This window comes from Pseudonaja textilis, chromosome 8 (genome assembly GCF_049901715.1).
Source record: "Pseudonaja textilis isolate UNSWEBS1 chromosome 8, rPseTex1.2, whole genome shotgun sequence".
In the NCBI taxonomy this organism is placed as follows: Eukaryota; Metazoa; Chordata; class Lepidosauria; order Squamata; family Elapidae; genus Pseudonaja; species Pseudonaja textilis.
The window spans coordinates 24,037,872-24,060,640 of NC_141997.1; the positions used below are offsets into that span (position 1 = coordinate 24,037,872).

The 22,769-nt window shown below is 35.9% G+C and overlaps 1 protein-coding gene across 1 annotated transcript in view; it reads left to right on the plus strand.

The window, feature by feature from the left end:
- The window catches only part of SH3RF3 (SH3 domain containing ring finger 3), a 208,058-nt gene that overhangs the window by 129,340 nt on the left and 55,949 nt on the right, over window positions 1-22,769 (plus strand). Inside the window, exons 2-3 of the mRNA XM_026707376.2 lie at window positions 7,478-7,753; window positions 19,899-19,994. Coding sequence (XP_026563161.1) covers window positions 7,478-7,753; window positions 19,899-19,994 — 372 coding nt within the window. The remainder of the gene's footprint in view (window positions 1-7,477; window positions 7,754-19,898; window positions 19,995-22,769) is intronic.

A 22,769-nucleotide genomic window follows, 5' to 3' on the forward strand; every position in this document is an offset into this window, starting at 1 on the left:
AGCCCTTCATGTTTCAAAATGTGTCTCTAATGCCATCCTGAGACTACAACAGGCCTCGCGAAAGTGGAGGCTAGAGGGTGGCTTCTAGCTTTCCATATATTTTTAGATGCTGATGTATCTTCTATGTTTTTAATTATCCTCCTAATGCTGGTCCACAATCATAATAAAGGTTTGATTGCTAATCTAAAAATGTGTAGAATAGGTGTCTAATCCTGGGCCCTGTTTCAACATGGAGCATTCCAGATGGTATTTTAAAAGATCTGCTTTTGGCAGGATGGTAACTGTGATGCCACACTTTTGATCAGTCAATCAGGCTTTGCATACTAGAAAATTGTAAAAGTTTGTCAGCCATTTGAGAATACCATTACAAGGCCCTTTGATCCATAACACAGAGTGGTAAAATGAGTTTACAAATATAGTACCAATTATTTTTATGGCAAGAAAGAATCCAGAAAGAACAGGATCAGATGTTACCCAGGAAATAAAAAACCAAAACCTTCTATTGGGAAAAACAGATTTAGCAAGGAAACTAAGGCCTACAAGATATATACATACACACATATTATTCTGAATGTATCATTGCTACAGAAAGTTGCCAGATGTTCAAAAGAATATTGATTGGCCTTTATTTTATACTAGTCTCAGGCATGTCAGCAAAACAAGCAAATATTTAATTAGGATTGTGGGGGGCTGAAATTCATGACTTATGGTCTGTTTTCAACAGAGCTTAATAAAATGTAATATTCTTTCTCTCTAAACGAGCATAAGATCATACAAAGTAGCTCCTTAGTTAATACATTGAAGTTCTTTTCAATTAACTGTTTTGATAATACTTGGTTGCCAAATCTGTGTTCTTTATCGACCCCGTACTTTTCTTGGAACTGCTAGAGTAACAAATCGTTGGGTTAGAGAGTCAGCTGTGTCCCAATGGAGAATACAAAGCCAAGTTCTAACTATATCACTACACAAATATGCAGTTCACTGTCGATTTAACAGTTTTTGGAAAACCAAAACATAATTTGACTCCAAAGTGTTCATAGCATTTATGGCATACACTAAACAGATGGGAGTTGCACAGTTAAAGGGGGCTGGGGGCAGGGACAATCTACTGCCATAATTTAGTCTAGAATATAGCACATCAGAAATTAGCACTTGGCCATGTTCTCTCTTTTTCTATATCATTGAGATGCATCAATTAAGATAATTTGCATATAAACTTCACAAGGTAATTGGTATCATGTTACAGTTGATGGACACAATGCAATTATAACATTTATTAATTTGTTTGCACTGTCTGCTCTTTCACCAAAAAAACATCTTGTTTTTCCTTACCCCCTTTATTCTTCCAGTACTGTGGGGTTAGCTTAACTGAATAGAGTAACTGTTTTAAAGTGACAGTATTATTTATTTATTTATTTGATTTGTCAATCTCTTACAAGGTAATAGATATAAGTATAAACATGTGTAAGAATACAGGAAATAGGTATGAATAAATGGGGACAATAGGACAGGGATGGTAGGCACGATGGTGCCCTTATGCCCGCCCCTTACAGACCTCTTAAGAATGGGGTGAGGTCAATAGTGGTTCATTTGAGGTTAAAGGAGTGGGGGTTAGAGGATGTAACAACAGAGTCAGGTAGCACATTCCAGGCATTGACCACTCTGTTGCTAAAGTCGTACTTTCTGAAATCAAGTTTGAAGCGGTTTACATTGAGTTTGTATCTGTTATGTGCTCTTGTATTGTTGTGATTGAAGCTGAAGTAGTCATTGACTGGTAGGACATTGAACAGGTAATTTTATGTGCTACGCTTAAGTCTAACTGTAGGCGGTGTAGTTCAAGGTTACCCAAGCCCAAAATCTCAAGCCTGGTGATATAGGGTATTCTGTTGCGAGCAGAGGAGTGTAGTACTCTTCTAGTGAAATACTTCTGGACTCGCTTGATTGTAGTCATGTCTGTTATGCAGTACGGATTCCAGACTGATGAGCTGTATTCGAGTATTGGTCTGGCAAAAGTTTTGTATGCTCTAGTTAGCAATTCAATATTTCCGGAGGATAAGCTTCGTAAGATTAGATTTACAACTCTTAATCATGGTAAATCAGCAGCAAAGGATCCTGTAGCACTTTAAGAACTAGGATATTTATTGCTCAGTAGGGCTTGAGCTAGAGAAGATTGTCATATTCATGAAATGATCATTGTAAGTTGAAGGTTTAGAAAGCAGAGGACTTTATACAGAGGAATTCCCAAGAAATTATATACAGTATATTGCACATTCTAATAATTACCCATAATTGATATTTTATATTCTAAGTACTGCAGGACCAAAGTGATCTGATAGCCCTTGAGAAGATTCCTACTCATTACTTTGGCTTCCCACATTATATTTGGTGGAGCTATTCCAATGTAAGTTGTGACAATATTTCAATTTCTCCTCATTAAATTGTTGTAAGTTTGCCCTGAGAAGTGGGACATTTAAGGTCCAATTTAATTATGACAAGATTGCATGGGAAAGCTGAGCCTTTGGTGCCACAGCTCTTCTATTTAAGAGATTGTTTATGTTCAGTGTTAGCACACCTTTGACAAGCAACACGATTTGACATCAAATAAATGATTTGGAACATTTGGTAAGAAACTTTTAATGTGGAAGGAATTTCCACATGCATTTAAATTGGAACTTTCTCTTCACAAATGTCCAAAGAAATTAAATATGTAAGCTGTAGCTAAACACAAGTACTTACGAACACAATTGAGCCCAACATTAAGTGTTGTTAAGTGAAGCATTTAAGTGAGTTTTGGTCACAGAAGGTGAACATGTCATCCCAGGACACTGCCACTGTCATAAGTATTAATCTGTTCCCAAGCATCTGATTCCAAGCATTTGATCACATGACCATGGGGATGCTACAGCAGTCGTAAGTGTGAAAAAAACAGTCATAAGACACTTCTTTCAATCCTGTTGTAACTTTGAGCGGACAATAAATGAATTGTTGTAAGGACTACCTGATTACATACCTGTTTGAGAATGGTCCAATTCAACCAGTTACTGTACTGTGATTTTCTCCTTCAGTTTCTGCTGGTTTAAATTATTTCAATATATATTTAAATAAGAAATCCCTCTCTCTTCTGGATAGAGCTGATGAGTTTTCCAAGAAGCTTTAATGCATGACAGAAACCATATGCCTTAGTCCAGTCTGCCTATGTAAAGGATCTATCAGAATGTGGAGGTGCTCCTTTGAATTCCTTTGCAAAATGAGAAATGGCTCCAGTGCGCCTCAAGTAATGAGCTACAAAATAAGCATTAACAGTTTTAATTGTTATAAATGCCTTGTACTGACATTTATTGTTTCATTGCTGAGCAAACAAAGTGGATATCTTATTCTTTTATTCCCCTTGTACATTTTGTGTGATTGTGTTGGCTAATAATGATTCAGAAGCTAACCAGAAGTAGGACTAAGCCTGACAAATAAATTCGAGAAATGGGCTACATTAATTATATATTTAATGTATTTTTAGCTGTTTTTAGCTGCAGTTTGTCAATTTTGCTTATAATGACAACAGTTCAATAAAAATATAACTGTAAGGGTAGTCGTTGACTTGTGACCACTTGTTCAGTAACCGGTCTAACAGCAGTGACGGAAGGGATTTACCACCCATGCCCAAAGTTACAGCCAATGTAGTGTCCTCATAGTCAGAGTATCAAAATCAGCCAACTTGGCAGCCCACCTACATTTATAACTGCAGGTACCCTGCAACTATTGTCCCCATTTAATCGTACCTATTTTCTGTATTCTTACTCATGTTTATACTTATACCTATTATTTTGTAAGCGACTGACAAATCAAATAAATAAAAATAATAAATAAATAAGACGTAAGAATTTATTTGTCATTACACTCGCAAGCAGGTGCAACGAAATGAGGTGCTCTTCCACAAGTAAAACTGGACAACACCATTGAAAGAAAAATAAAATTAAACACAACAGACCATAATATAATAAATAAACTCTCCACACCTGCTTATTGATGGGCCATTTGCTGTAAAAATGCAAGGTTATGGCATGAAGTCATAAGGAAGGTAGGAGATGTATATTTCCAAGGCCTGCATAACAAAGATAAGGAAAAGGTACTGTGGACAGGTGAGGCCCCTTTCAACGTGGAATGCAAGAGCTGACTGTCAGGGACATGATACAACACATATTGCTAAGATAAGGAATGGGGCTAAGACAGAGCCAATATAATACTGGTTAGATAACTTTTAAAGTGTTTATTAGTTGAGACTTAGAAATAGGTATGGTATGGACCAATAGAGGAGCCTTTAGATAATTTTCAGAATGCCAATGCTTGTTATCCCACCTTGAAAAACTGCATAAAAGCTTAATGAATCCTTTGTTATGGGCCCTGGCATCTTGAATTGGCTGAGGCCCCTTTTTCTGAAGTGCTTCAATAAAGGGAAACAAAGCCTACACCTCGTGTCTGGTGTTCTTCAATGGCTTTGGCATCAGGCTCAGACCAGGGGTGGGATTCTACCAGTTTGGACCAGTTCTATAGAACCGGTTGTTACGATTCCGTGCAGTACGGAAAACTGCCAAATCGCACCACTGGCTGGCCCCTCCCCTCCCCTCCTGTCCGATTTCTGCTTTCTAGCTAATCTAAATCACTGTTGTATTGCTTTGCCTTCGCCCAGGAGGCTTCCCTGAGGCCCAGTCAGGGGTGGTATTCAGGGGGTTGGGGGGGTAGGGGAGAAGTGGCCTGAGAGCAGAGCTGAACCTTCCTTAGGATTGAAGCTTCTATTTTTCAGTGCAGACTCAGGCAGCAGATTGCAGAAGTAAATCACTTCAGATGTTAAGTCAATCATACAATTGCTAACTGAATTTGGTTTGTCCCATTGACTTTGTTTGTTATAAGCCAGCTGGGAAGTTACAAATCATGATCACATGACCCTGGGAGTTGTAACACATGACCCAGTGCAGTTGTAACTTTGAACAGTCACTAAATGAATGGTTCTAAGTCAAGGACTGTCCGTATGTACTTTAGTATACCCCTGTATAACACCACTATTTCCTGAACTGCACTGGCTCCTACCACTTTCCAAGGGCAATTCTAAGGTGCTGGTGGTCACCAATAAAGCCCTACGTGGCATAGGATAGAGTTATTGTAAGATATCTGCTGATCTTACCTACACTAATAGTTATGTGCATGCTTTAGGTCATGCCTTGAGGCAGTGTCATCTGATGAAACCCAGAAGTCATTCCATTTCTGTAGGGGCCCTTGAAATAATTCCCACCCCCAATGTTCAGTTGTTTCCAACATTGCTGACCTTTAAATAAAATTTAAAACTTGGCTATTCCCCTGAGCATTGGGCTAAAATGAGTAAACTCATCAGGAAACGGTATGAATGTCAAATGGTTGCCTATTCCTGATTATTATTGGCTATTGTTTTTGTTGCTTTGTTTTCTATTGTAAGCTATCCAGAGTTTGAGTTATATTATATTCTTTAGATCAGAGGTCTCTTTTGATCAGCTAGGCTGGCTGGAGAATTCTGGGAGCTGACGTCCACAAGTCTTAAAGTTGCCAAGTTTGGAGGCCTCTGCTTTAGATAAACAAATAAATTAAAAATTGCTATTGCTGAAGCAATGCTGGAAAAAGTACCCTGGTCTACTGCTGTAGTAGATGATGGCACTGCAATATTGGATCCGTCCAGAGAATACCTAAATCTCCAGTTTAGCATATTTCTCAGTGACAGGATTTCTACCTGTCTGAGTGGAGCTTCAGCTTGTTACTCATGTGTGTGGTAGGGTGAAAATTGTAACAAAAAGGTTCCAAGATGCAGAACAAGCTAATAAGCATGAGGTTCAGAAATGGAGCATGTAAAGAAGCCATGGACTGAAAAACAGGAAGGGGAGGTAAAAGAGAGGGGAGGGAAAGCTCAAAGGAGATCAGGAACTGAGACAGGAGGAGGTTAATGAGAAGTGTCACAGCATGTTAAAAAGAGAAGTGGCAACATGCTAAGCTGGGGGAGAGAAAGAAATTGAGCCAACAAGGCATAAAATAGGCTGAAACAGAAACATGAGGCATTGGCGATTTAAAAAGAAATCTTTGAGAAAATAGAATAATGCTGAGAGAAGTCTTCACACTGAACCAGAGGATAAGAGGAACTGTGCATAATAGAGAATAGACAACTGAGAGCTCTTTGGAAGCTGAAAGCTTTGGAATGGGGAAAGAAAATAGTGACGCACTGAATGTCTTACAATGGTTTCTACTGAGCAATCAATTCATTGGTTTCAAGGCCCTAGTTACCATTTAATTGCGTCGTGATTGTTGTTTGTTTGCTTATAGCTTCTTAAGTGCTGCCATTTGATTTGTCTGAAATGCCCAATGATTGAATCCCCAGCATGTCATTAGAACTTCACTTTTCCCCAAAGTACACGTAATCGACCACTTTCTCTTATCAGCATTGATTAGTTCAAATAAAGACATATTCTGCAATGTGAACATACAAGAAATGCTGAGACTTCCATGGGTGCTCCATTTATGTGACAAACCTACATTTGTAATAGATGGACATTTTTGATAGAAGAAAGCTGAGAGGAAATCAGTAAGACTAATCAATTACTTGGGATGGGTTGTTGTTGTTTTTGGTAGAGAAATTGCTTTAATGTGAAGCCACATACTCTAAGAGTCTCTTTTTAATTAGAGTAAGTAGAGGAAAAGTAGAGAGGAATTCTGTCTAATTTAGAGATTCACTGGCCAATTAATTTGCAATGGAAGAGAAGAAAACTCGCTTACAAGCAGGGAATTGCTTGAAAAGGGGGAAATTTCTGTATCAACTTAACAGAGATACAGAAAATGATACTTAATTGATTGTGCAAAAAATAATACTTGTATTGGGTATTCCAATACTGATATACAGATACTTAAAGATACTCAACCATGACTGATACTTCATAAAAATAGAGTTAGATTTGTAGGCAGTACAGAAGTTGTTTTCTATTCATTGTGCTATTCAAAATTTCAAATATGAACCTTTTTATATATCATTGTGTGGACCACTTTTAAACACGAAGGTACCTGCATTTTATAGATAAATATAAATACATTCCAATTGCTATTCTTCAAACAGGTATAAATTCATTCACTGAAAGAGAAGAAAATTGAAAACACTGTAGAAGAGAAACATAAAATATAGTGGATAGAGAGAATGATAATTACCTTATTAACAGTCACAATTTGTAAAATAGCTGTTGGATATAACAGAAACATTCTTACATAGGTGTCCAGATAAGCAAATAGTATGAGACACTTTTTGCTCCAAGTGTAGGAAATAAGAATTTGATTTGTAGTTGCCTCATACTAAATTATTTTGTAGTGATTTCTAAGATGAGAAATGGCTAAAAAGGCAATGTGCAACAAAGGGTAACAATAATGTATATTATAATTAATTGCATAATAGTACATAGTGTTTTTCTTTTTTTTATTGCAGAACCCCACTCAGCTTCCCTATGGAAAAGCTCTTTATGCCTACGAAGGGAAAGAACCCGGTGACCTCAAATTTAACAAAGGAGACCTTATTATACTGCGCAGAAAAGTAGATGAGAATTGGTATCATGGGGAACTGAATGGAAATCATGGCTTTTTCCCAGCAAGCTACATCCAGTGTATCAAGCCTCTTCCACCAGCCCCTCCACAAGGCAAAGCACTTTATGACTTTGAAATAAAGGACAAAGATCAAGACAAAGACTGTTTGACTTTTACCAAGGTAGAAATGTCCATCCTTTTCTAATTAGTTTCATTATAGTTCCTAATGTATTTGCTTTAAACTATTCTTTAAAGTATGAATTTTGGAGCTACCACAGAGCTCAACTCAGAGGTTTCCAGGGCAGAAGGTTAAAAAAAAAGTCAGATTGGCAGTCCAAACTATATAATTGAAGTCCTGACCCTTTTTAATGTTCTTTTCCTATAACACATGTAAAAAGAGACAAGACTCCAATCATATGGTTGTGGCTCCAATCATGTGGTTGTGACCTTTTTTATTGCCTGCAGTGATGCCCCTGATCAACATTATTCCCAGAAGGCCTCTGAACTTTGTCATTCTGATTATTTTCCTTCAGGCAGGGAACAAGGAAAGAGTTGTAGCCTGAAGGAATGATAAACTTATAAAGAGAACATTTAAGTGATATGATATGATTACTTTTTGTTTGAAAATGAATGCTTCTCCAATATAATGGAATCGTTTCAAAAATACTTTTTCATACATCTGCTGCCATTTACTAAACGATTTCCTTTCCTGTCAGTGAGACTCCAGAACAGGGCTCATTGTTGTAAAACAAGGGGGTAGGATTTCTTGCAGTTAGTGGCTACAACTGACCCAACCATCAGCTGGAGGATCACAGAGTACATGCCTGGAAGTAAAACTGATTCAAAGAACTAAAATTGGGTTGCTTTTAGGTCACAGCACATGCTAAGCAAGAACACACTTTGCTTAGCACGTAAGAAAAGCCAAATAAAACAAGAGAAAACCAATTGAAAAATAGACTTTTTACAAACATCAGTGTTGGGGGTGGGGAGTTCAAATTTCTCTAGTTTCAGATAAAACCACAAAAATATGGATTCAGTGCTTGAAATGAACTGTGGATGGCCATGACCAGAATCATAAGGGATTGAAAGAGAAAGATCCCTAAACATCATTAGGTTTGGAGAATACAACAGTATTAATTAGAACCAGCAAGATAATACTGTTGAACCAACCAAGTTAGCACAAAACTGACTGAAAATTGTGCTGTAGCTCTGTGGTCCACAACCTTTGAAAGATTAATACAACTCTGCTCATTCAGGTTTCAGAATGCACTGGTGTAATGTTCAGCTTTTGTTGACTATGAGATATTTTATGGAACTGAGACCTTGAGTCCTGAGACTTTGCTGCTTTATCCATAGGACATTTCTATGAAGCCTGAAACAATTACCTTGTTCTTATGTCCAATATATGAATCATGTTATTTTTTGGCAGCAGCAATTTAAAAAGATTTAAAGTTTTAAGGTTTGTGGTATCTTAAAAAGTAAAAAAAATCCTTGTATTTACAATATCTCATGCAGTTGGGATTTCGTGGCTGTGCAATCATACAATTCATTAATCTAGACAAAAACTAATACAGTTATAATACATCTCTCCCTTATAGTGATTATATGGTCAGGCAAGTGGCTTAGTACACTGAGTTATATCATCACAATTCATCCTACTTTTTTCCCAATGAGAAGCACAACTGTGGAGATGAAAGAAGTAAAGGATACTGAAAGAGTGCTACAAGGAGGAGGTGGAGTGGGGAGCACAAACAAATTTGGAAGATCTGGCAAGATATATTATAGGAGTCAGAGCTACTAATGCTTTCTCTATACTCCTTGGGAATAAAAAACTTTAGGAAGACACAAATCAAAATGTCAGTTTTGGAAAGCCATGAGATAGAAAATTCTGGACTAGGAAGAAAGCATAAGATGTTATTTGACTTCACCTGAGTACAGGTATATTCTAAAAGAAGAAGGCAAAGTTTTTTTCTGTGAAGGGAAAGCCTTGGAAATATCCAGTACAGTTTAAATAAAACGAAAACAAAAGTTACCCATTTGCATATCATTGTATGAAGCACATGTTTACACCAAGGAAAATTCTAAAATGATAAATTTGATTATCCTATGTTAGGTTGGATTTTTGTAAATATGGGAAGTGTCTCATTGAAGGTGAGGGCTTATCGCCAAGGTAAAATCCATTTTGGAAAGGTCTGGAAAATTCACATCTTATCAGTAAATACTTTATATTGATCTAATCATATGAAGGTATATTCATAGAATTACATCATACTGTGCATGAACGAACATCAGTATTTTTAATTCCTCTGAGATGAAGCTATTTAGAGAGAAAGAACACCAAGAACTTAGCAGTAGCTCAGAACTGCAGCTCCACAAACAACAATTAATCATCCCTGCACCCGGTGCCTTTTCTGGCAGTCCTAAAGGAAGAGAAAATATTTTCATTAACACATTTTGATTGAATTAGTCTCCAGAGTTGACTATTTATATATGTCCTGATAAGGAAGCAGCAAACTTACTCACTTAATTTACTGCTACAATATGTTTACTGCCAAAAAGGAAAAGAAGGGCGTGTAAGATTTTCAACCTCCAGTACCCAGCATAGTAGGGCTGCTGTTGAATTGCATACACATTGGCTTCCTGACCCCGTGAAACATAAGGATGTGGGTCAGCCCCGTAACATTTTCCTTTGTTGACCTTGTAGAGTCTCCTCATCTTCACCACAGATCTAAATGCTAACTCTCTATTTTCTTCATCCACCGAACAGTGGAGGTTCCCCCCGCCTCCCCCGGATGTGTATCTTATATCATTACCTAATAAATTTTTGTCCCTCTGGTAAACTTTGTAGAAGCTTTTTTATCCAACTTTTGATCCAGTTACAATCTCTAATACGATTCTTCTCTACTTTAGGTGCCTGGAGACTCTCATTGTTTCCCCATCACATTTTTATTCTTCAGCTTCCTTCCTGCTATGTATGCCTTGTCACCTAGAATAACCATGTCTTTGGTTCTTGTCTGTTGTTTTCTCTGACAGCAGATAATCTATTTTTCATTTCTGGATTTCACTCTGTCTTTATTTCGTCAGACATTTCTATGCTAATCACAGTTGCCACTCTGCTGAAGAAGCTATTCCTATAGAGATAGATTCCAGATCCCACACGCTATTGAAGTCACTCACTCACTCAGCTCCTCCACAATGACACGGCCTATCTGTTGTCATTGATATGATTCTTTGAGAGATGCAGGCTAAAATTTTCATTTCATCTTGGCTGAAAAGAAGAAAAAAATCCTATTTGTATGTGTGAGACTCTTGAACCAGATTTTCCATCTTATTTCAATTAATGGCTTCCCGGTAGTAAGCTGATAAGACTGTATGGTAAAATATGTAAAAATGATAAGTGTTTTTCTTTACATTAAACAAGTCTCTGATTCATTTAAAGTGCAGGTAGTCTGCAACTTATGACCGCAGTTGAGTCCAAAACTTCAATTGCTAAGCAAAACTAAGTGAGTCATGCCCAATTTTACAATCTTTTTTGCCATATATGTTAAATGAATCACTGCAGTTTTTATTAATTGAATCACATGGACTTTAAGCAAATCTGGCTTCCTTCACTGACTTTGCTTGCCAGAAGCCAGCTGGGAAGGTCACAAATGGTGATCACGTGACTCAGGGATGCTGCAACTATCGTAAATATATGCTCGTTGCCAGGGATTCAAATTTTGATCATACGGCTTGGGTATGCTGTAGCAGTTGTAAGTTGGAAGACAGAAAGTCCTTTTTCAGTGGTGGTGTAACTTTGAACAGTCACTAAATGAATGGATGTGAGTCAAGGAACAATTTGCCTCAAGAAGCTATGAATGCTCCAACACTGGAAGTTTTTAAAAGAGATTGGATGGAGATCTTTGAGCTTCTTCGGTGACAGACCAAAATCTGCAACTGTGCGCAGTTTCGATCTGTGCTTGCCGCTGGAGCACCCTGAGCCAGCTGGTTTCGGGGCTAAACCATCCTGTAGAGGTGGTAAAGAGGGGGGAGACTGCCAGCAGGGTCGAGGAAAGCCGCATCACTCCTTCCCAGCTGGCCATTAATCCCTTTCCCGAAGGCAGTTACAGCGGTAGTCAGAAATGACCATCTCAAAGAAGAACTCAACCAGAAAAGAATGTGCAGGAGGAAGATAAGAAGAGAAAGTTTTTGGCTGATCGGGTTGAACTGGAAAAACAACAATACAAGATACCCTGGATTTTGAATTATAAAGAACAACATTGTTCCCAAAGAAGACTTTGAAGCGGCGAATGAGAGAGGGAAGGGAAAGGATTTGGGTTTTTTTGTTTTCTTCCCTATATTGACAACTAAGAGATTTAAGCAAGAAATCGGCAAAAATCCACTTTGACATTAACAGGTATTTAAGCTGAAAATAAAATGTCAAAGGGATAATAAAGATTTCTGGATTCTCAAAAACTTTTAAAAGAAGGAAAAAAAACAAAAGGGTGGGATCTGGAAAAATGGAGGAGACCACCTGGAAGTGAAAGGAATTAACAGTGAAACTTTAACAAGATTCCTAAAAGATACATTTTAACTGAAACTTTGTAACAAGATAAGAGGACCCCAGGAAGAGAAAGTGGAAAAAAGAAGCAAGAAGAAACAGCTTTGAATTATTTGGATTACTTGGTGATTTTTGGATTTTTGGCTATTGGATCTAAAGGACCAAAATCAATCGGGTGGTTGTTTAAAATTTTTTAAAATGGTATCACTCTTGGAAGAATTGAGAATGGAACTTAAAAAACAGAAAAAAGATGCACAAGAAGGAAGAGGTTCTTTTGGCTTCATATTTCAAATTTTTAGAAATGGAGATCCTGAACTATGAGAAACAACAAGAAATGCCTGTAGAACAAGAAGGGCGGGACAAAGAGGAAGCCATTTTCAATGACCAAGTATTTCTATGTGGGGAAAAGAAAGGGAAGGGGAAAGAGAGTGAAAAATTTAAGATCTGAAAAACAACTAAAAAAAAGAATAGTTTGAAAAGTAATTATAGCATTAGGAAGAAACAGAAGAGAGGATTACAGAAGAGAGGATCAGAATTAGAGAGAGAAGGGGTCAAGAAGGGAGAAGAAGAGGGAGAAGAGGGAAAGGAAAATAAATTATGAAGGACAGAATCAGGACATAGAGAAACAAGGAAAATGTACAAGACACAGAGATAATGGGTGAAAACTTAATTGAAAGGGGTACACAAGATAGTATTGGTACACAAGGATACACAAGATAGTATTGTTATATTAGAAATAGAAATGAACTTTGAAAATATGAAACAAGTGTGATTAAAATGATAGATACTCATTGTAATGTAATGGAATGTTTAATAAATAAATGAAATAAAGAGAATGAGAGAATGAAATTAGGAAAGGAGGGGAACATTTTAATTACTATAAATGTGTTATAAAAATTAAGTGAAGAGGAATATGAAAGAAACATGAAAAAATTATGGAAATATTATAAGTGTTCCTAGAAGTACGATATCCCATTGAAAAAGAATGTTAAAGATGTCAGAGATTATAACTAACATTAATGATACAGCTGAATTGGAATAGAATAGGTATTTTATTTATCATTGTGTTATATATATATATATATTTTCTGAGGTTCTCATGGTATTTGTATGTGGATCTTTGGTTGTTCGGTTTTCTCCGCGTAAGATTCAAGTATCTAGGCAACGTTTCGATGAAGTCTCATTCATCATCTTCAGGCTTCTGTCTCCGGCTCTGTGCTTCTCAGAGGGCCTCCAAGGTTCCTTCCAACTCTTCTGTTATTCTGTTATATATGTAATTTACTCTACTCTATTCTACTCTATTCTAATCTTTGCTAAATACGTACAGGATATTATTGTTTGATTCAGTTTAAGACTGCTATGTTAATAGATATAAGGATTGATTTTGCAATTTTACTTATAAAATCTATTATTATAAAATAATGTTATCTATCTTATTTATCTATTTTAGTAATCAACCCCAATCTTGCGACAATCATAGGACTCTTGGTGGCTCACAAATAATACTATAAAATAAAATCACATACATACATCATGGAATTATCCCAAAACCTCTGTTTTCAGCTTTTGGGGAGGAGAAACAGACAATATCAGAAATAGACATGAGACAGACCTATCTCCAATAGGAAGCCTGTGCAATAATTTCTTTTAGGTTGGAATTCCAATCTAAAGCTATTTAAAGATCTCCACCTAATTTTATAAGACAGTTGCCTGAAAAGAAAAGAGGCATTTTATGATGTTTGTTGTTGAATGCCTTGACTTGGGGAAAAGAGATCACAATTTCTTGCCGACTTCAAGAAATAAAATATTTATATAGATTTGTATTTAAGACAGTGTTTTTCAAATTTGGCAACTTTTAAGATGTGTGGACTTCAACTTTCAGAATTTCCTAGCCAAGTGTTAGCTGAGAAATTCTGGGAATTGAAGTCTACACATCTTAAAATTGCCAAGCTTAAAAAGTACTGATTTAAGCCCTGCCTCATTTTTGGTTAAAAAAAAATCTCATTTTACATGTTACTGAATGGAATGGATGCTTCAAGTGCTAATAATTAAGTGGTTATCAACTATTCCCTTTGATTTCAGAAATGCTTTCTCAGTTCTGATGGCCAGCTTTTGTTTTGAACACTCTGGGCCTTTTAGAACTGAGTGCTTCTCAACACAGATAGGGCACTTTCACCCCAAGGCGGTTGTGCCATTTTGAAGACATGGCAGCTAAGTTTGAAGACTGTGGTTATTATTTTTGGCTTAGCCACAATGTATTTGAAAAGACTAGAGGGAAAAGTCACCTTTTGTTTCAAACACTGCAAATCTGTGAAATCATTGAAACACTTTCACTGTATAAATCTCCTTTGTGGAATCTCTTGTTTTACTCCATTTCCAAGTTCCTGGGTTTAGCAATCCTTTTAAGGCTTAGGTGAGTTGACAGCTTTTCAGCTGCACTCCATTGGGGCTACTCTGCAGAGACAAAGCAGACAAATACACATATGAAATAGGAGAGAAGAGTGGGTAGAAGCAATGTATTATAATTTGCTTTTCCACTGAAAGAGGTGAGCATCTTTCTATTTCTGCAGAACCTATTGTAATATTGTATGGTCAACAGAACAAAAGGTGATTGCAGATTCAAATCAAACATGTTTTGAGCAATTGGGAAGTAGATAACCATGGCGTTATTTTAAAAGTGTGGTTTTGAAATGAAGGGCTGACTGACTACAGATTAATAAAAAATGGAAAGACCCATAATAAGTCGAGTCACAAAGTTTTCTTGGCAGTGTTGTGGAAGATGTTTGCTCTTGTTTTCTTCTGGGAAAATTTTCTGACTTGGTAAGAGACAGTTAATCAATTTAAATGGCAGAGGTTTTATTTAGTTACTTATTACAGTATTTGACTCAAAAGCTCATGCACCAACAAGATGGTCTCTATCTTAAAGGTAATGTGGAAGTGAAAGAAAAGCCAGAAATGAATAACATTTTTGGAAAAACTATAGAGAGCCAGTTTGGTGTGGGGGTAAAAATACCAGGCAAGAAAGTGGGAGGCGGTGAGTTCTAGTCCCATGTTAGGCACCAAGCCAACAGGGGTGACCTTGGGCTAGTGAATCTCTCTCTACCTTAGGATAACAGTAAGGACAAACAATTTCTGAAAATGTTGCCAAGAAAACTACAAGGACATTTCCAGGCTGTTATCGGGAGCCAAGGATGACTCAAAGGTACCAAAAACAAAAACCTGAAACAGTTCAGAGAAGGCAAAACCATAAGACAGGTGTATTTTTAAGCAGATCGAAAGAAGTGCCTTTGCCTCTCTTTTCTCCCACTGCTCCGGCCTGAGGAAATAACTGCTGTCAAGTACAGAGTGAGGAAGCACCAAAGACAGCTTGTTATCTGGGTGACTTGAAACCAGTCACGGTCACTCAACATAACCTTACTATCAGATTGTTGTGAGTTAAACGAACATGTTGTTACTCAGGCACACCATGGAAAAGCAAAGCAGATTCAGAAGGCACATAGCTCCTTCTTATCTCGAATCCTTCCTCAGAACTCCTTTGAAGAAAAATTGTGGGCAAGCATTCTTCAAAACATTTCTTCCTCATTCTCAGCCAAGAACATTACTTTGCAAGGGGAATTTAAGAATACAGAATTTGTGTGAGGCACATGAAGCTAGTGAGTAATGAAGAAACTGTGATTGACCTCCTCACATATTTTTCAGTTTCAAATTATGTATACTTTCCGGATTCAAATACATAGATTAGACCTGTTGCAATTTATCCTCAGATAGATAGATAGATAGATGATAGATAGATAGATAGATAGATAGATAGATAGATAGATAGATAGATAGATAGATAGATAGATAGATATTAGCAATTGGTAAACAAGGATGGCACTGCCAGTAGAAAAATACACTATTTGGTCACCATCTCTTGCTCATTTTGGCTCTCCAAAATGCAGGAATAATGTTAATAAATACCGTTACATGTGGCATGAAACTATTTGAAACATTTTTCCATGTAATTTCCTCCTCTCTGAAAAAATAGCTGACTTCTACGCCATTTAATGCAAATAAAATCAATTTTGACTGAAGTGATTGATTTCCAGCATAGCTTTTGATGTCAATGATAAAATAGAATTTCTTATCTTAACAATAACATGGAGCAGATGTCAGACTGTGATTAATTCTGAAGCATTTTAGCAACAAGGAACAGAAGAAAGGACATAAAATCTCATATAGACTACAATTTTGAAACAATGATTCACAGCCTTGTTTGATAGAAATCAGTATGCATAGAATAGCAGACCAAGCAGTAAGATCAAGTGGCACTTCATCATTTATGTAAATAAATGATGGATTGTTTATTTCCTGATTCAGTTGATATCCTGTTTCTAAAAGATGTTCCCAAGTCAGTGTATAACAATTTAAAAACAAAGGAATCCTGTTAGGTCATGTTAAGGGATTATCCAGCATCCCACATACTAACCAGTCAGATGTTTCCCAGAAATTCACATGCAGTACACAAATCAGCATTTTCTTCAGCAGCCAGGGTTGATTCAGAGAGATTTAGAAGCTGCATTTAATAGGTTTAGTCTAATCTTCAATTTGTCTTGAATTAAAAAGAGCAGAAGAAACCAATCTAGACAGGAGAAACTCATTCCTGTCAAGTCTGTGCCTGAATCCTGGGAACATATGGAGCTCATCATGGTCAGAGCAGGGTACCTGCCAAATTCCACAACAAACACAGCGTGGTACTAGGCAATGTTTCTGGTCTTTTGAGAATCTCTGGATTTCCCTTTCCTCTCCCTTCTCTTCTTCCTCCTAGTCTGAAAGTTAGCAGGTAAAGTCTATTACAGACAGCTCATTGCTTTAGTGACCCCTTCTATGAATTATAGCCCCAAATAAACTATGTAAAAATCAGGTTTTGCAAATAAGGACAACTTGAAAAATAGGGACTAGGATAAAAGAGTTGGTTCACAAGAATGTTAGTATAACCCTTGTTTTTCCTTGTTTTGTGTATCCTTGGTGTAGAAATACAGGTTGCCAATGTTTGTTTTTGTTAACATAAAATATAAACAGTTCACAGAATGGTATGCCAGTAATTTATATGTTGTGGTGGAACAGAATGGTAAATGTTGCCTGCATCTGATGTTTCCATATAAAATGTGACATAAAAACTCATCTGTGTCAGAAAAGACCTGGAATAACCCATTAAATTTTTCAGTGGAATGTTCAAAGGCACTTTACAAAGTTGGCAATGGCTCTGCTTTTATCCTGCAAATGGTGTATTTTGTGTACTAGGGAATATCATCCCACTGATTTCATTCCTCATGTAGTTATATAACACTCCATAGCTACACGAGATGAAAATTAGGCAGACAGCTTAGTCTACATAACAGTGCATCTGCCAAATCAATTTTGCTGTGCTCCTTTTTTCCCTCAGCCTTAAATTTATTCCACCTTGTTTCCTTGCCAGTTGTGTTATTTTTTTTTAAGCTGATATGAAGAGCTTTCATATATTTCTCATAAGGTAAATATTTCTATGCATTTCCTCCCCTATGTATTCTTATATATTTTTCCTAAGCAATTTTTTGGATATATAACATATTTTCCCTTATAGACATCTTTCTTCATACTTTTCACCAATATACAAATCAATGAACGTTTCTTAACACTATGAAGTACATCTTAACATTTGAGGAACTGAAAATCTGGATAAATATCATTGTTTCAGTTCACATTAAGGATTCAAAACTGAACTAAGTAGACATCATAGCTTAGTGGCTTAGTAGCTTCTTTTATAAATAGAAACATTTCTTTCTGTTCTTAAAGTTTTGATTGCAAAGTTTATTAGAGAAAAATCCCACTTTAATGGATCATCTGAGAAAAGCCCATTAAACTTCACTATTCATTAATTTGCAATTTATTTATTTTTATTCCATTTACCCATATTATTTTTATAAATAACTCCAGGCAGCTAACATACATATCACTCCCTCATCCTCCTATTTTCCCCACAGCAACTCTGTGAAAAGACTGGGTGATTTCTTTCACTATATGACATAACAGAGCATTAATATGAAATAATATAATTATAATGCCTCATTCAAATTATGGGCTTTGATGCAAGAGGCTGGTCCATTATTTCAACAGAGCATCTGGGCAGAATATGTGGTCTGTTGCATCAGAAGTCTGCCAAATGGACAATCTGTTAAACTGAGGCTTTAAATTCATTAGGGTTGGATAGTATTTTGAATTTGAAAGCAAAAGGCTGCTTCCTTAAAGAAACTGCATCATCTCCCAAGAGTTGTAGTGTAGTGCATGAAAGTATAAGCTGTTTATAAGAATTACAGACAGATGCTACATGGGCTGTCCTTGCATCATTCTGCCTTCAAATCTGTGGTCATGTACACTCCTAATATTCATTACACCAAGGCAGATGGGGGAGAAAACGTGTTGGAGAAAGCACCATGATGAATATAAGTGAGGAAGAGGAGGGGCTTCTGTAAGGAGCAGGCAGCATTAATCCTCTGTTTGTGAAATGGCAGAGAGCAAGCCAACTGCCTTCAAGATGCCTCCTTTGAAATGTCAAGTTCAGAAGACACAGGAGACCAGCAGCCAAAGAAAACATGTAGAAGCAGGAACAACTAAACCAGCTTCTGTACTATGGACAACAGAGTTTGAGAGAATCGTTTGTGATGGCAATTCATTCCAACATAACATCTGTCTTTCTTTTGTATTACATAGTATTTTTGACATTTTTTATCAGTATATATTTATGGATTTCAAATTCCCTGAACTCTGAATTTTATATTTTCAATTCTTGGGGTTTTTTTTGAAATTTTTCCGTAAGCAGATATTTCAGTGCAGATTTAAAATGGTAATGGGTTGGTATTTTTTTGTTTATTTGGCTATAAATATTTGGCTCTATAGAGCCACCAAATCAGGAAATACTAAGTAGCTTAACTGAAAAACTCAGTAGTCAGCCTACAACACGTATGAAAACTAAATTTTACTATGTGGAAATACATTTTAAAAATTATCTTAGTCATCCCTCATCGGTCTTCACTTAGTGGAATCACAAAACATTTCACTTCACAATTTGAAAAGCCAGATTTGGTCAATAAAAGGAAACATATGTTATTCTTTTTCCATTATAATAATTAGCATATGAAATGGCTAATTATTACAGCTGAAAAAGGAAGTTGAGGAAATTGAAAAAGAAAATACTTCATATAACAGAAGTAAAGGAGTTAATATAAAACATATGAGCACATTTCATGGGATAAATTGCATTCTTTGGAAGAAAGAGTAGGCGTTAGAATTTGGGGATCTATGTTGTATACATTTGAAAATCAGGTTCTTTGAACAGGAGTCAAGTTTAGAAAGCATGCATTTTGAAATTAGTCTTGAGTACCAGAACTGAACTGTCTGTGGGCCTTATCCTGAATGCATATACACACACACACACACACACACACACACACACACACACACACACAATAAAAGATTACAAGCAAATCAAGATAGCACCAAAAAAAAAGCATTTCATACTTTTTTTTAACAATGGCTAAGTGGAATTTAAAAAATTGATTTGTAGTCTTTTAAATAGTTGGAAAAGTAGTTAGAAATGTGTAACTAGTTATATCTTATTTGAGTAAAAATCACTGGCTTCCTAGAATGTTTTTGCTTTTCTTTGTGAGAAATTTGTGAGATATATTTAAAGGATTTTTTTCTCCTCATTTCCTTTGAAACAAAAGGAAAAGTCTTAATTTAATTTTGTGTATTATCTATAATTTTTTAGGATGAAATTTTAACTGTCATCCGGAGAGTGGATGATAATTGGGCAGAAGGAATGCTGGGAGATAAAATTGGAATATTCCCTATTCTTTATGTGGAGGTAAGCTCAGATTATCTTTGTGCTTTTTTGTTGAGAGAAAAAGCTTGATTGTTTTAACTTGTCGTTTGATTTTTAGGGTGAAATCTATATAATTCTTTTGAAGGTGAATACAAAGTGCAGGATTTTTCTGTTACCCTGACATGAACACATAAACATATATGCACACATACACACAAATAGGTCATTCATCACAAATGCACTTTTGAAAACTCATAGACTTTTCTGGGAAGAATATCCTGCCCATTTTAGTTGATCATTTTGAGAAATATAAACCAACAAAGACAAAATTTCAGTTTGAAAGTTTACTTTCAGTTACTGTAGAATTGAATTTACACTTGCTTGAAACTGTACTTTTTTCTCTCTCTGCTGTTTTCCATTTCTATGAATGTCTAGTGTACTGAATTCTTCTCTAATCCAGGTAGTTGCTGTTTTTTGAAGACGCAAGTTGCGAACCAAGCTAATCCTGTAATGGAATGATTTATTAAAAGTGAGCTTCTCCAGGAAAATTCTTATTCATAGCAGCCTTTACATATAAATCAAATCTACACTTGTAAGCTGTTTGCACCTGATAGTGCTGCAATTTGTGAAACTTCTAATTCACATTGCAGGCTGTAGACTTTCAGTAGTATAGTGTGCCAATACTGATCATAATGTTTAGTCAAACTGCATGCATAATTCCCACTCCACTCACAAGTTTATTTCTACAGTGCATAAGGAAACTTGCATGTAACAATGAAGTGTGACAGATAGAGTGAATAGTTTATCACAAGTTAATTAAGTCCCAGTTTCTGACATCGCCAGTAAGGGCTTCTTAATGAATATATTATGAATATACTGTTTGAGTTTATTATACTGAAACAACATTTTGTTGATTGTGAATTGCAACTTATGTAATATAATGATTAATATGCTGGAATGGAATGGGAAGATCTAATCATGATCTGTTTATGTTATATAAGGTAACTTAAGGCCAATCATGCTATCTCGTAGGAATGTTATAAAATGAGTGGAAAACCTACATGCACAGCCTTCACCTCATAACATGACAGTTACATGTAATAACATGTAAATAAAACTCTCAAAATAAGTCCTTCCCACTGTTGTAACCTGTCCCTCAGATATAAGGCACCACTCTCTTTGAAAGACCTGAAGGGGAAAAAAAATAGCTGCCTGCATATTCACAACAGCAGTACAGTATTCAATATTATGCAAAGCACCAAGGATATAAATTCTTCAGTGACAACAACTATAATTTTTTAAATTATGTTTTAGCAACTGTTATTGAAACATTGACTGCTTATGGTAGTGTAATGGCTGCTGATGTTCTGTACTCATAATGTTAGATGCAGGCAGTTTATTTGATTAAATGATACGTGGTGGGAATTTTCTTGGCTGTTATGCTCCTGTTAATCAATGCGCTAGGACTAAACTAATTATTGTAAAGAAATCTTCAGGGGATTGTTCGGTCAAAAATATTCTGAGAATTTATTCTTACTTGTTTTGGCAGTCTATAATGTCATTATGAAAGGAGGAACTGCACAAACATTTTAAAATTATAGTTACTAGTTAATATTTTGCTCTTTTAAAATCTGGGGAAGAAGCTGAAATTTTCAATGTCCATCTTTTGTAGGATCCTACTATTTCCCATAGTGTCACATTCTGTTCCATCAAAGATGTTTGGAAAGAAGCCTAAAATATTCTGGAAAATATTCAATATTGAAATTCAACATAATGCAAGCACAAGGAATAAAGTCAAACTTTAGACTTTAAGAGAACTGATTTTAACAAACTTAGATGATTCCTATTATTCCCAGGAATAGAAATATTTAATAAGTCTGAATTTTTTTCAGTCTTACATAACTTTCAGCTCTTTTCGTTGAACCACAAACAATGCCCAATGTGCACTTACACATTCTCTTATTGGCAGTGTAACTCATAAATGTAGAAATCTGCTTTTGAATAAATTCTTCAAGCTGTTCAGTAGTCACAGCTGCAAAATAGAATTTCTATTAATAAAAGAAAATTTTCTTGAGCCACGTACAAGACAATATAATTAGGTCCAACATGCAGATTTGCAAAGGTGTCTATCAAACTTGGTGAATTGGATTTTTAACACACATGCCATGTACAAAAATCAGTTAAGGCTTAGTTGTTCTACTCATATTCACAATATTTAATACTGACCACTAACTACTATTGTTCAAAATGGAGTAATATCAATCAGTTATTGGAAAATTTTTAGTAAAGGGTAGAATCAGAAAAATACTTTATTGGTTGAATTTTACCAATATTTTTTAAAGATTATTTACAATGATAAATTGTACATTGGGACTGCCAACAAAGCTTAGTTTTCACACAGAAGCCTGTATAAATTAAGCCTGTAAATCCAAAAATGAGATCACTGGACTGTATTACATTGTGAAATAGCTGGATTATACTAGCTGTGAGTAAATCACATCTCAGCAATATTAGTATATGTTTTGTTGTGGTAGTTTAAGGTGAAGGAATTTAATAGTCTGCTCAAGGATTTTATGTCTCCCCTAAATGTCTACAGCTTGTCAAATATGAAATTAAAGGTATATTATTCAATATTATATATTCATAGAAAATAGTATTCTTGAGGAATATTATCCACAAAAAATATAGGTTTCTACTTAGGTAAAATATTACCTGTAACATTTCCTACTCAAACATTATAATTGCTCTAGGGAAGAAAAAAATATCTTGTTCACTGTCAGGGGATTAAATGCTTACTGTTGCTATATGCATTATTTA